Source organism: Notolabrus celidotus, chromosome 12, assembly GCF_009762535.1.
Source record: "Notolabrus celidotus isolate fNotCel1 chromosome 12, fNotCel1.pri, whole genome shotgun sequence".
In the NCBI taxonomy this organism is placed as follows: Eukaryota; Metazoa; Chordata; class Actinopteri; order Labriformes; family Labridae; genus Notolabrus; species Notolabrus celidotus.
Window position 1 is genome coordinate 2,240,625 of NC_048283.1, and position 15,363 is coordinate 2,255,987.

General features: G+C 39.3%; 2 protein-coding genes across 2 annotated transcripts in view; one reads left to right on the top strand and one right to left on the bottom strand.

Moving 5' to 3' along the window:
• The window catches only part of tmod4 (tropomodulin 4 (muscle)), a 30,898-nt gene extending 25,815 nt beyond the window's left edge, over window positions 1–5,083 (top strand). Inside the window, 9 exon segments of the mRNA XM_034698162.1 lie at window positions 644–665; window positions 2,945–3,002; window positions 3,005–3,057; window positions 3,148–3,255; window positions 4,179–4,221; window positions 4,224–4,328; window positions 4,422–4,478; window positions 4,481–4,558; window positions 4,675–5,083. Coding sequence (XP_034554053.1) covers window positions 644–665; window positions 2,945–3,002; window positions 3,005–3,057; window positions 3,148–3,255; window positions 4,179–4,221; window positions 4,224–4,328; window positions 4,422–4,478; window positions 4,481–4,558; window positions 4,675–4,697 — 547 coding nt within the window. The 3' untranslated portion in view covers window positions 4,698–5,083.
• Window positions 5,084–9,426: 4,343 nt separating this feature from the next.
• On the bottom strand, window positions 9,427–14,173 carry scnm1 (sodium channel modifier 1). Its single transcript, XM_034697864.1, is given in 10 exon segments — window positions 9,427–9,874; window positions 9,876–9,921; window positions 9,996–10,089; window positions 10,171–10,188; window positions 10,191–10,306; window positions 10,385–10,483; window positions 10,830–10,935; window positions 13,583–13,671; window positions 13,776–13,846; window positions 14,011–14,173. Coding segments are annotated over 10 exon segments (765 nt in total). The 5' UTR covers window positions 14,062–14,173; the 3' UTR covers window positions 9,427–9,799.
• Between the last annotated feature and the right edge of the window lie 1,190 nt (window positions 14,174–15,363).

The window sequence follows — 15,363 nt, forward strand, 5'->3', positions numbered from 1 at the left end:
CGCCACTTAATGCTAAACCAATGAGCCACCACCAATATTGATGTGTTATGAGGTTGTGGTCATTTCACTCTTCCTATGAGACCATGTGGTCCAGCCTCACATTGTCTCTAATTAACAGTGCCATCTGGAAAAAACAACAGCTTACCATTAATGAAAAATGTTCATCTTTATTATGTTCTCTTGTCAAATGACATGTAGATGACCTCCAATTGGTGAAGGGACTCTTTCCTATTTTTTCTAAGATGAGCATATTTAACACTAATTGCTTAATTAGCAAAAAAAGTTGTACATGTATTTTGTCTTAGCATGGAAACACATGGCACCTAAGGCACCGCCATCAGGCCCACAGGTCTACCAAATGGCCAACTTGACGTCTCGGATGAAAACAAAAATTTGCTTTAAAATTGATGCTAAAAGGAGGAAGATGCACTCAAATGAATGTCTACATTTGTCCCTACTCTGTAATCTATCCAATCAGTTTGTATGTCAGCTTGAACTACAAATCAACACCAAATATTGACCCAATCCCAATGTTTGACATATGTTCTATAAAGAATGCATGTGTTTAAATGATGTGTTACTCAGGAGTTTAAGGATGGCTGATCAGGGATTGGTAACTACATTGCAGCAATGTACTTCTCAGAGTTAAGCCAAATAATTATGCAGTGACCCAAAATATCTTTTCCCAAAGGTGTTTTTTTTAAGAAGATTAAGAGGAAATCTTACAGGTTCACTTGCTTAACATTGCTGTAAGAATGCTTAATAAGTGCATAGCTTAGTACCAGTGGAGCAGAATTTCTTCTCTCCCAAACTATTCCTGACAGCACTGCAGAAAGTTTAAGTGTTTCAAAGAAGTTTGAAAGTAAAGGAAAAGAAAAGTATTCTATGCAGAGCTGCTTCTTGTGACACATAGTGATAAAGACAGGTCGTACAGGGTGTGTTCTCTTGCTTTGTGGTTACAAAGTTAATACATTTGTTTGTTTATGTGGCTTCAGTCCCTTGTAGCTGCTTTTGTGCCAATCGTTATTTCTCTCACTCTCACACCCACCCTGACACACACACACACACACCACACACACACACACACACACACACACACACACACACACACACACACACACACACACACACACACACACATACACACACAGCTGTCTATGAATCCCTGGAGACCAATTTTCCTCTGCAGCTGGCATACTGTAGGTGGTACAGGCCATGGGGCATTTACCCATTTACCAAAGTAATGAGGCTTACTACTATTCATGGATCTCTTACTCCTTTGCTGGAAAAAAGCTGAATGCTCCCCCACTTTCACCCACACACCACGAGGGAAAGTTTTTTTTTGCTTTGGCTCAACCCAAATTGAATAACTCCAGTAGCACAAAATCAACATGAACTAACTTAGTGCTCCTCTACGGTAGAGCACAATTAGGTCTTAAGGAACAATTCCTCAAATAGGGCTATGGAAAGCACCAACCCTGTGGCAGTCTCGAACGCTGGATAAGCACATCCAGCTGTAAGAAAACATTCCCCAAAGATAAGAGGCAGTAGGAAAGTGGTCAAAGAGTCACAAGCAGTGTAGGTCCAACAGAGCGAAAGACAAAAACATAAAGATTACCTGAAAGAGGGCAGTCATTTCGGTAACACTTTATATTAACTACACACTTTTAAGCATTAGTTAAGCATTAATTAAGCATTAATTAATTAATACTTAACTCATCTGTAAAGCATTGTTCATACATTAATACTCATTTATATATCATGTACAAACACAGTTATAAATGTTTTTATTCATGAATATGACTCTCTATAATGTGTTAACTAACTCTTTGTTCATACTTTATAAATGATGGATTCACCAAATACAAATGAGCTATTATTGTCATTATAAACCAGTTATAACCACATTTACAGGTTATGATTCTAACATTTAGTAAGGGTTAGTGAACACCTTATTACATAGCAAATTATGATTAATCAAGGTAGTCACAAAGGACTTATCAACTGCTTGTTCATGGTTTTGTGAGCTGATCTAAAGTGAGGACTTTTTATGCTTATAAATAATTCATTAATGAGATTTAAGACCAGCAACACCTTAAAACACAGAAGTCACAGAGATTGATACAACAGAATAAGGAAACAGAGACAACACATGTACTTAAACTTGTATTTATTAAGAGGAAACAACCTCTGTATAAAACCACATTTATCAAATAACTCTTCATATGAACTTAAAATACTCTGCAACTGAAATCACTCAAACTTAAAGAAAATCACTCAACTTAAATGCTCACAGTGGAAAAACTCAAATAAAATATGACATATCAAATATATAAAAAGACACAGTAACATTTAAACGCTGGCTGTATAAAACCATTTGTAAACACAAGTTAAAATGCAGCTGCAAAACTGAACAATAACTTGGATTCTGTTTTAAGGTCCTGCTGGTCTTAAATCTCATTAATGAATTTGTAAAGCTCACTTTAGATCAGCTCACAAAGCCATGAACAAGCAGCTATAAGTCCTTTGTGGCTACCTTGATTAATCATAATTTGCTATGTAATAAGGTGTTCACTAACCCTTACTAAATGTTAGAATCATAACCTGTAAATGTGGTTATAACTGGTTTATAATGACCATAATAGCTCATTTGTATTTGGTGAATCCATCATTTATAAAGTATGAACAAAGTTAGTTAACACATTATAGAGAGTCATATTCTGAATAATAAAACATTATAACTTGTTTGTACATGATATATAAATGAGTATTAATGTATGAACAATGCTTTACAGATGATGATTAAGTATTAATTGATGCTTATTAATGCTTAAAAGTGTGTGTTAATAAATGTTACACCTTCGTTTAGATACACGGAGTATGCATGTTGTACTGCTGCCTCTCTGATGTGATGTTGCGTCTCCTGCAGGTGTCGTCAAAGCAGATCCATTCAGATCTTCCCCGATGAGCAGCCCACACCACCAACGTGGAGGAAACCCTGGAGGGATCCACAACAACGACAGCAGCCTGACTGAAGTCAACCTCAACAACATCAAGGTGAGCAGAGCAGGAAGGAACCGTGATGTTTATTCCTCTCTGTAAATCCTCTTTGCGTGCACACTTCACGCCCCTCTGTCTCTCCTGCAGGACATTCCCATCCCAACACTGAAGGAGATCTTGAGCGACTGAAGGGGAACCTCTGCCGTGGAGTCTCTGAGCATTGCTGCGACCCGAAGCAACGACCCTGTGGCTTTTGTAAGAGCAACTTAAGATGATCTTTCATTGTGATACGGAGGCTGAGGAGTGTGGTAGATTTCATTTAGCTGTTTGGGACTTCATTCTTTGAGACATCATTCTAAAACATGTAAATGGATACTTTCCTCCATCTCTGCTATTTAAAATAGAAAGACCAGAATACCTATGTTGTAATTGCTGAGTCATGACATTCACTGACATGCCCGTCTGTGATAACCCACATGATTTGATGTAGCTAGTGATGTGGAAAACTGCAGAACAATCACCTTGGACTAGCATTGCATTGTATTGCAGATTAGCTTCATTTAAAAGGTAGAAACAACTGTAAAAGTAAAGGATTTTAAAGTGAGGAAACATTTGAGTATTATGCATGAGTATAAGAAATGCAGAGTGACGAGGCTGCAATGCATCATGGTACATTGAGGCACTGCCAGCACAGTTGTGCAAGCCTAAGACCTCAGCTTTCATTGTAAATATCCCACACACTGAGGAATAAATCAGTATCAAAGTATCAGTTTACTTAAGCTTTCTGCTTTTCAAAGAATTGACCATAAACCCAAAGACGACACTTTTAATCACAAGTTTTGATAAGACTGAACTCTCCCAATCCTGCTCCCTGCAGCACCATGATCCAAATCTACAGAGCGGGTGATTTTGTGACCGGCTCGATCTTAATTCCGACTGAAGTCAGGTGGATTTCAGGGTTTTCTGGGGTGAAACTAAAGACTAGAGGCTTTTTTTAAGCAACTTAACCTCCTCAGCCTCTCAGATCGTTGGGCAACTGGAGCGAGAGTTTAGTGTTTCAGTGAGGATTGTTTTTCCAAAGGTCTCAAAGCAGGAGTTTAGAACGTGTAATGCTTATGTTGTGATTTAGTCATGCACAAAATAGTGTTTTCTTCATGTGTGTGTGTGTGTGTGTTTAGGCGTGTGCTGAGATGCTGCAGGAGAACACCAGCTTGCAGAGTCTTATATCGAGTCAAACTTCATCACCGCAGACGGCATGATGGCGGTCATCAAGGCTGTGGCCAAAAACGTCTCACTGGTGGAGCTCAAGATTGATAACCAGGTTTGAAGCCGCTGTCGTCACCCATAACTGATTAGTCTACTGTAATGGTGTGGACTTGTTGAGACATGAGCTTCTCTTCTTCTTCCTGACACAGAGGCAGAAGCTGGAGACTCAGTTGAGATGGAGATCGCCTCCATGCTTGAGAACAACTCCAGCATCTCAAATTCGGCTACCACTTCACCCAGCAGGGTCCCCGCGCCAGAGCCGCCATGGCCATCACACGAAACAATGACATGAGTGAGAAACGCTCTGTCTTTTGATTAATATCCAACATGCTCTGACTAGTGCAAGACTAAAACACAGATTTCTCCATGCTTCGGTCTGATCACTGATGTTCTATTTTCCTCCTGCAGTTCGTCAGCAGAGACTAAGATGAGAAGAACCTGGAGCAGACCGAAGAACAGCCTACAGACACACTGCCATTGCGCCCGCATCGGTGCAGCAGAGTCGACTGATAACCCCAAATGAAGCTGAATCATCGTGCATGGTGCAAACCCCAAATTAACATCCATGTCAGATCATTTCATTTCATTGACCACATCCAGCTTTTTTGTAGACTGCTGAATTATCATAAAGGCATGTATAGGGTCACAAGCAAAAATGTGAAGTGTCTTTTTTTTTATGCTTTTAGTTTGTGCGTCGCCCCAACATCATCCCCAAACCAAAAAAAAGTTAACCCTTTTCATCCTGAGATAATCTTTCTAATGTGGTGCTATCTGTGGGAGGAAAACCAACTGTAAATACTTTAAATAAAAAGATATATTCAAGTATTTTTTGTAAATGTTTGGCAAGTTTAATTGTGTGTTTTGACACCTTCTCTGGTTTGGAGTGTTATTCTCAAAGCAGGAGATATTTTGGCACATTTGAAACTTGATGCTCAAACTCTGATTCATATTTCAATTCAGCGACTCTGAACTCACAGAATGAGCGGTGTGACAGCTGTTCTGCAGCAACTCATGGTGAGATATTATTACCTACTTCATGTTCAGCATACACTGTAATGAATACAGTCATTTAAAACCTTATAATTTTTATAAATAATGACCCTCCTGAGTCACAGTGACAGAGACCGACAGCTTCTGCTGATGAACCTTCATGTTAAGAATCACAGAACTCTAATCCCTCTGAGTCTCTCCGGATCCTCTCACTTCACTCAAGCACCTGAGCTATTTTTAAAACTCTGACGGGAAACTCAACCTGGTTTCGCTGAGCTTGGGTTACCTTGTTCCAAATATAAGGAGCAACTTTAAGAGGGTTGGCTCCGTGTGTGCGCTCTGAGATTTATGAACAGAAACAGCTGCTAACCTCAGAAGATTCTGACAGCATAGCCTGGCGGTTCCTGCTCTGCCACTTCTCCTCTTTGAGCTCTTTTCTCATTTCTTAAAAGGCTTAGACAGGACGAGAAGTTTTACATGACCAGAAGAAGACAGATTTTAAGACCTCTTAAGGGGACGTTATATTATTGGCATTTCTGTTCTGAAGGTGTCACCTCACCAGAATGTATTCTGGGGGTTTCCTCTTTCTTTGATCACTATTTCAAAGTTAAACTCAGGTGTATTTTTGGATTAGTGCCCTGCAGCCTGTTGCACCAGCTGTGCGTAAACTCAAACGTAGCCTAGTTTGAACGTAATTTCCTCATTTAGGATGGAGTTTACACTCTACTAACTTTTTGGGTGTTGCACCAGTTCAGATAGTTCCAACGTCAGCCTGAGTTACAACGTAATTCTTACACCTTGGCTCCTATAAGGTGTGAAGTCCTCATAGAGTATATCTGCTGCAATCCCAGAGGAACATTTTACTGCTCAAGGCTTTCTCGTCTAAGTCTCCGGAGACAAAATTGAGATTTTCACTTCAGCCTCATTCAAGTTTTAAAATTGTTCTCATTCGTTTCTCCTCAAATTCACTAGGAGAAATAGTTGAGACCATGACATGAGTCTTATTTGAGACTTAAATGAGAGCCCATAGGAAAATAAATGTAGAGAGGAGATCTCAAAAGTGTTTCATTTCTGTCTCCTAGACAACAATGAGATCTGTTTGAAAGCAAAATGAGACTACTAGCTTATGTCTCCTGTTTCTCATTCTTGTCTCCAGAAAAAAACTTGCAAAAAGTCTCAGCTTAGTCTCCCTTTCAGGTCAAAAGGAGATCTGGTCAGAATCTGAAATGATTCTCAGGTATTTCTCAAGGTGTTGTGACTCCTTTTTGAGCTCAGGTGGAGAAATCAGGGAGCTCTCTCAACTTGTCTCAATCTAACCTCATCCATTTGTTTTTAGTCAGACTCAGTTTTTGTGTCTCAAGTTGAGCTCAGATGGAGCAAAGAAAGAGCCTGAGCTCATCTTTTCATGAACATTTATAGTGCCCTGCAAAATTAAGATTTCAATGCTAATTGTCCACAAACTTACAATTCTCATTCAAAACATTTGAACCTACTTCAGATCAGATATTAGATGTGAAATGATCTATTCTGACCTTCACAGTATGGTCCTGTCCTTTACAAGTCTGTTGGAAGCAAAACACCACTTCACAAAGATTTAGTGGATTGAGAGAAATGGCAAGAAGATAGAGATTTCATCTCAGGTATGACCGACCATGTTATTATAAAATTTGGGCCCGCAAAAGGGCTGACCAGATTTAGCCAGATTATTAATCTAAGCGCCCCCATACAGAGGCTACAGTCCTCATCGCAGAGGTCGCCGGTGTCGAGGTCCTGGTCCGGTTTGACCATTTCCTGCATGGCTTCCCCCGCTCACTTACTCCACCACATTCCTGTCTCGCTTCAGCTGTCCCTGTCAAAAAAAGGCAAAAAGGACAAAAATTATATTTTTAAAAAACAGAAGAAAATGAGCCATTAATAGGACTCTCTCATTTAAGTCTCAAATAAGACTCATGTCATGGTCTCAACTATTTCTCCTAGTGAATTTTAGGAGAAACTAACGAGAACAATTGGAAACTTGAATGATGCTGAAGTGAGAATCTCAATTTTGTCTCCAAAGACTTAGAAGAGAAAGCCTTGAGCAGCAAAATTTTCCTCTGGGGTTGTTTCTTCTTCTTTAAGGCTTCTCTTTTTTTTATCACAGTGACTCCATACATGTTGACCATATTTTCCTTATAATATTCCCAGAACTTTAAACCCTGACACGATCCACTTATATCAAAAGGTCATCAGAATAGATTTGGATCGTTTTCCAAGTGTTTACGTCTCTTAATGCCAAGTCTCCACAAAAGCCTGACACAACTCTGTCATGCTTTAAGTGCCTTTCCATGTTGTGTTGGCACTCCAACCTCTGAAATGATGAAGAGAGCGTGCTTTGGACACATATTAGCTGTGTCATCAGAAAACTAACCATGTTAATTCCCTGAACGCCCACCCCGCTGACCTGATGGGTGTCATCCAATTTATACCAACCACGCTGAGGAGAATGCTAACCAGCAGCTTCACTACCAGAATTAGCACCAGACTAACTAACTGCTGATCTGCAGAGAAGCAGACTGAGGATCAGTCCTAACAGAGACATGATGGAGCTCATTTAAAGGGAATAGACGACGGTTGCGTTGAAACAGTCTGACTCCGAGGTTTCTGACAGAGGTTGTTCTGCTCTCAGTGCTGCGATGACTGTTCCTACAGAGAAACATGATGCTGATGTTTGTGTGGGATGTGTTACAGTAAGTTGAAATGCTTCTAACAAACTTATTGTGAAGTTGAAAACAAGACAATGTGTTGAACTGTAGATACCATAGACTGTAAAAAATGTTAGTCAAACTGTTTCTTCAGGGTGGACGTTTGCAGTTAAGCCGTGACCACTCTGACTTAGAACCTTTTCCCTGTTTTTGCAGAAGTTCAGATAGTTTTGTGGCATTGTCCTCATGTTTTCCACTACTTTGGTGAATCAGTGTGAGTGTATGCACAATGCATTTATTGCCAAACCTACAAACAGTGCCCAGATCAGTATAATCCATCATTTATTCCCTTAATTTCGTCTGGAAATTAAATTTCTGGAGTTGAGAAAACACCACGGCCAGAAGAACTTTGTTAATATATTCATTTAAACACAGACAATGGCAAAATTTCAGTTTGGTATCACTTGATCTTAGTGCTGCTTTTGACACAGTTGACCACAAGATACTACTGGACCAGGCTTGAAAACTGGGTGGGACTCTCTGGTGCAGTACTAAATTGGCTTAAGTCCTATTCAAATGACTATTTTGTGTCTATAGGTAAATACACATCTGAGCGGATGAAAATCATATGTGGAGTACCTCAGGGATCCATTCTGGGGCCTCTGCTATTCAACATCTACATGCTCCCCTTAGGTCAGATAATAAGAAACAACCAAATAAATACCATAGCTATGCAGATGACACACACATTTACATCACCATATCACCAGGGGATTATAGTCCCATACAAACACTGAGTAAATGCATTGAACAAATCAATGACTGGGCGAGAGACAGAACTTTCTTCAGTTAAACAAAGAAAAAACTGAAATGATTGTTTTTTGGAGGAAGAAAGGTTAAAGGTTACTGCTCAGCTCCAATCTGCACAGATGAAATGTTCAAACCAAGCCAGAAACCTTGGTGTAATCTTAGACTCAGACCTTAATTTCAGCAGCCACATTAAGACCATTACAAAGTCTGCCTACTATCACCTTAAGAATATATCAAGGATTAAAGGACTTCATGTCTCAGCAGGATGCAGACAAACTGGTCCATGCATTTATCTTTAGCAGACTAGACTACTGTAACGGGGTCTTTACAGGACTCCCTAAAAAGTCCATCAGACGGCTGCAGCTCATACAGAATGCTGCTGCTCGAGTCCTAACAAGGACCAAAAAAGTAGACCACGTCACTCCCAGTTCTTAGATCCCTACACTGGCTTCCTGTCTGTCAGAGAATAGACTTTAAAATCCTGCTGATGTTTTATAAAGCCCTGAATGGTTTAGGCTGATCTGCTGCTACTTTATGAACCACCTCGACCTCTGAGGTCATCAGGTACTGGTCTACTTTCAGTCCCTAAGAGTCAGAACGAAACATGGTGAAGCAGCGTTCAGTGTCTGTTTGGTTGCTTTGTGTTGTAGCTAAAATGATGACAAAGATATCCAGAAAGATAGAGCAATGAGAATTCTTCATTTTAAGACTAGAAACCAGGGTGAAAATATACATTTTTATTAAATTGTGAGTTTAAGGAGTCCCAGTTTGGCCTGGTGGTTGAATCATGCACCTCATACAGAGGCTGCAGTCCTGGAGACGAGCGGCCCAGGTTTGATTCTAACCTGCGGCTCTTTCCCACCTGTCACTCCCCCACTCTCTCTCCCAGTGTCTGTCCTATCCTCTCTGATGAAGGCATAAAAGTCCAGGAACACTTCCTGGTTGATGGATCTATCATTTCTTGCTCATAGAGGTCCGGTTCTTTCAAACAGCTCCACAGCTTCTGACTGTTCCTCTGTGGTACAACCTAATCTGTGTTTTCCCGTCAGTTCTTAGTCCTCTAAGTGATTCTCAGGAAGGGAGGGCGGTGAAGGAGGCTCCTCCTCATCTGAATCAAACTCCACGTTTGTCATCTTTCACCCACTTGCCGCTCCGGTCTTGCAGCCAGCCGTTGCTGAGAAAGAGATAAAAGGAACATAAATGCACTGAAGAGAGAAACATCACGCCTCACTTCAAACCGTTCAGTACCTTTTCAGCTTGAGGTAGTGCTCAAGCTCTTTCCTCCTCTCTGCTGTCATTGGTTGTTCCTCTTGTGTCACTGATTGATGTGACTCTTCATTGGCTGACAAAAGACAAAACAACAGTTAGGACAATTACACTTGATTCCTTCAAGACAGAAAACTGAGTAAAAGGTAGATTTTACCTGCTGTGCATTCACTAGAACTTCCCTGTGATGAAGGGTGAGAGCTGCAGTTTGCTTCTTGTTCAGGTGCTGAGTTATCAGAGACGTGTCTGCTTGGTTCTGACTCAGAGTTCTGCAGTCCTTGTCACATTTTGTGCTAAAATAAAGGTTTAAAATGTTTGATTTCCTTTGATTCCTTGTTAAAGATTTTAAAAATGGGTGAATGTGGACTCACCTGGTCTTTCTATGGCAGCTGTTATACGGCGCCGTCTTCAGTAGTGCATGATACGTCAGCTTCCGTGTTTGCTCAGTAACGGGGCCGAGGACGAGGGTCCTGAAACCACATTTAAAAAACATTTTGAATTGCAGAATAATCTGAAAATGCTCTCTCAAGTGTTGCTCATGTTTCCCACAGCAAGTTTGAATTTGTCAGAGTCACGTGGTCGTCACAAGAATGCAACACAGTGCCTTTAACACAAGACAGCGACATGTATCCACAATGACAGCGACTGTTCTGCTCATGTTTCTCTAATGATGATTTAATGAGTGTGTTGACCAATCAGGATGACTCTTGTCTCTTCTCCCAGGAATCCAGAACAAGCTTTCTGTTCTATCTTTCGGCCACACGTATGAAGAGATTTGGAAAGTGTGTAAGCGTGCAACACAGCTTAAACATCAACATGTTACCAACCTCTCTTTTGTCTTCGCTCTGTACGTAGTTCTCATGTTGCCTTTTGGTTATTTCATCTTCAGTCGTGCTTTCTTTCCATAGAATGATTTTTAATCCTACAGAAACAGACAAACAAATCATGTTTATGATTCAAAGCCAATCCAAATTAATATGGGACAATCATCTTAAGTTGGATTAAATATGACAGCACTTAACCCCAAGATCATTTAAATACATTGATCATAAAAAGAGGAGGGGTGTGTGATGAAAGCTGTATCACTGGAGCGGTCCCTAAAAATTCTGGTGTTTAAAGGTCCCAGTGGGAATCACAGAGAAACTCTCACATGGTGCAAAAGGACACGCTACCATACCACTACCTGATAAACGTCCCACAGTAACAGTAACATCACAATACAGTGGTTTCTGGGACTGATGATTTACAAGACCGACCATCACTTTTATTGTGACACAACTTGCAAAATCAAATCAAAGTCCATAAATGTGCTAATTGCTTTTAAGACCAAACTAAAAAAAAAATCCTTTACAAAACCAAACTTTATTTACTGAGATAACAATCATGACGAGGGTAAACAGACAATATTTAATCCCACTAACAGTCTATTACAAATAAGGGGAAACAATTTCTAAGTGCAAATGATTGTAATTGTAACAAAACCATGGAAGGAATTAGACATTACAGATAATTAACACACATTATGGCTTCTTCATGGTGCCAGCGATGCTATAATTGTATCACACAAGTCAGTTTTATGACATATATTGCTGTCCCATCCCTAGTTGGAAATGTTGCATCTGAAAAAGCCCAACAGCTTTAAGTGAATATGTAATAATAATAATAATACATTTTATTTAAAGGCGCCTTTCTCGGCGCTCAAGGACACCGCACAGATAGAAATATATATATACACGAATTCACATTAAAGGAAACAAAATCAGAGTCAGAAATGAAAAGAATATAAACTAACAAAGTGGTAAGAAAAAATAGAAACAAGATGACAGAGCAATTGGAGTCAGACGGAGTAAGCGGTTTTGAACAGATGTGTTTTGAGTTGTGATTTGAATTGGGGGAAAGAATCTGTGTTTCTGAGTTGAGGTGGCAGTGAGTTCCAGAGACGGGGAGCAGAGCGGCTGAATGCTCGGCTCCCCATAGTGGTGAGACGGGCGGAGGGGACAGACAGGTGTATGGAGGAAGAGGATCTGAGGGAGCGGGAGGGAGTGGGAACATGGAGGAGGTCGGACAGATATGGGGGGGCGAGGTTGTGGATGGTCTTGAATGTCAACAGGAGGACTTTGAACTGAATGCGGAACTGAACAGGGAGCCAGTGGAGCTGTTGGAGGACAGGAGTGATGTGGTGGATGGAGGGGGTTCGGGCAATGATACGGGCAGCTGAATTCTGGACCAGTTGGAGTTTGAGGGAGGGAGGAAGAGGAAGCCGAAGAGGAGAGAGTTGCAGTAGTCCAGACGGGAAGTGACAAGGCTGTGGACAAGGATGGCGGCAGTGTGGGGGGGTGAGGGAGGGGCGGAGACGATTGATGTTACGAAGATGGAAGTAGGCAGTCCGGGTGATGTTATTGATGTGTGATTGAAAGGATAATGTGCTGTCAAGGATGACACCCAGACTCTTAACCTGGGGGGAGGGTGAGACGGAGGAGTTATTAATGGTGAGTGAGAAACTGTTGGATTTGGATAGAGTGGATTTGGTGCCAATGAGGAGAACCTCGGTTTTATTACTGTTTAGTGTAAGGAAATTTAGGGTGAACCAGGTTTTATTTCAGAGATGCAATCAGTGAGGGAGGTAGGTGGGAGAGTGGACGAGGGGTTAGTGGTGAGGTAGAGCTGGGTGTCATCTGCGTAACAGTGAATATGTGATTTAAAATTAAGTTTAAGCTGTAATGAAGTAACTTAACCTGTCAGGGGTTTAATGTGTTTGCAGGATTGGCCCAAAACAAACATTCCTGTGAGGTTATTTTGATCAAGTTTGGACAAACCTTCTCATTCAATGTTTTTCTTTTTTTTAAGATTATTACTTTTTTTGTTAATTAAATAATTCCATACATGTTATTTCATAGTTTTGGTGTCTTCACTGCTAATCTACAGTGTTTCATATAATTCGAATAAATACAAACCCTTGAATGAGAAGGTGTTTCCAAATTTTTCACTGGTAGTGTAGATAATAAAATGACCTGGTGTACTTCAGAATCAGAATCAGAATCAGGATCAGCTTTATTGGCCAGGTATGCTTGAACACACAAGGAATTTGACTTGGTGAATTGTGCTCTCTTTGTCCAAGGCATAAGAATAAGACATACAAATAAAAATAAAAATACAATACAAATAAAATATAATAATAATAACATCAGCTGTAAATACAAAGAACAACAAATAGGCATGACTAATATGTACAGGCTAAAATAATATGATAATAGTGCAGTGGTGAGTAGCAGAGGTAGTTTTTACATTTAATATAATAAAAATAATAATAATAATAATAATAATAATAATAATAATAATAAGTATATGTGGGTGATAGTTAAATAATAAAATAAATAAAACATGTGAATTCTGCTTGGAGAATTGTTACATTGTATATTTACAGATAACATATATATTATTTCATAATTAATCTAGATATTGTTACAATGTCATTACTGTTTTCTTTATTTAAAAACACAGCCAGAATGTGATATAATAATCTTTATAATAAATAAATAAAATAAAAACACTGAGATTTAAAGTCTGACCTTCCAGATGTCGTTTCCCCTTCCTGTGGACTGTCAGGATGTCCACTGTGTCAAACACTGGGCGGTAGGAACACACGAGGCAAGTGTATCTACAAACACAAACACAAACACATGTTTGTTTGTTTGTTTGTTTTTAACCACATGTTTATTAAATCTGTGAAGTTAGCCTTTAAAAACACAAAGATTACTCCACCTGCCATTCTTCATCAGAGCTGCTTCATCCTCTGGTATGTAATGAGACAGGAGATCAGCCACACGACGTTTCTGAAACACAAAACAATCACTTCTTTTATTTATTTAACTTTAATTTAACATAATCTAACACTGCAGGCACTGAGGACACCATCAGCTGGCAGCATGCTAACCATAACAACACGTGTAACCTCTGATAAAGAGTCTTTAAAATGAGCTTAAGAAGAAAGTTTTACCTTTAAGATGTTTAACTGGCTTTTATCATCACCTTCCCTTTTAAAAGACATTATTATTGTGTTTAATAATCTAGAAACAGATGTCTAATCCGTGCACAGGGTTAGCTTCTGCACGACAACACTGGGAGCACACTGTATTTCCTGTTAGCAATGCTGCATTCAAGGTCAAGTAGGGAAAATGGGACATAAGAGTTACATGCTTGAAAATACAGTTCAGATCAGTTATTTGTGCCTCAAAATACAAGATTAACATCCCATACACTCTTATTTATCTTAATTTGACTCCATATAATACTCCAAAAGACACCTGGCAAAGTGATTTGGTTAAATTTGCATTAACTTAGCTGAACATGTTCAAAGTAAAATAGAAACTTCAAGTAACATAAAATATATTATAAAAGATATACTACATGTTATATGTTAGTCATTGAATTAGTGGATCAAAAAAATCAGCCACAATGGGTTTAATCTGCTTAACAAATTTAAATTAAACTCTAATGTTGTAGTTTTTCCGATGGTTTAGAATGCAGCACTAGTGACGAATCAAGAGGACTATCCCTGCCGCATTCAAGTGCTCATTCGATGCTCGGAGTTCTGGTGTGAGGCAGTAGTTGACACGTTTCAATTCTTAATGTGGGTGAAAACAGGACAGTCATTAAGATAGTTTAATTTCTTTGGCTTAGAACTTATCTAGGGATTCTACTTACACGGCAGCTAATTGGTACGACTAGTAAGATCATAGGAATCACAAATTGAAGTGAGGAACAAAAGGAAGTGAGCTCGGCTCACACAGTACCTGCTTTTAAATCACTCTTTTATAGAGAGACATTTTTAGAAGAAGTTAGCTGATTTTAATGTTTTTAATTTGTTTTAAATTTGTTTTACTCTGTATCCAGTTTGACTTTTTTAGCAGCTCAATTGTTTTATTCACTGTCATTTCAGCACAACCTCACTCAATTTTTTTTTTAACCATTTTAACAGCTCAGGTCCTACACCTAACGTTTTTCCTTGCTTTTAATGCCATTTTAATCTCCCTGTCTATTTGTACCATAGAGTGTATAATTTAAACACTAAACAAGCATCAGCAAACCCACAACATGTTCAAAAGATATGAGGTTATACTTCTGTGTGATCTTGCAGTAGTGAAAACTTTTTGGATTCTTGTCCAGCACCTTCAATGTTTATATGTTTGATTTATTTGTCCAAGAACTAATTCAAATAATTCTACTTTCACAGCAACTAATTAGTACTACTAAGTAAAATTATGGGAATCATAAACCATTAAAAATAATGTGAGTGAACTAGAATATTTAGAATTAATAGGCCACATTTATTTGTTTCTACTTGTGTCTG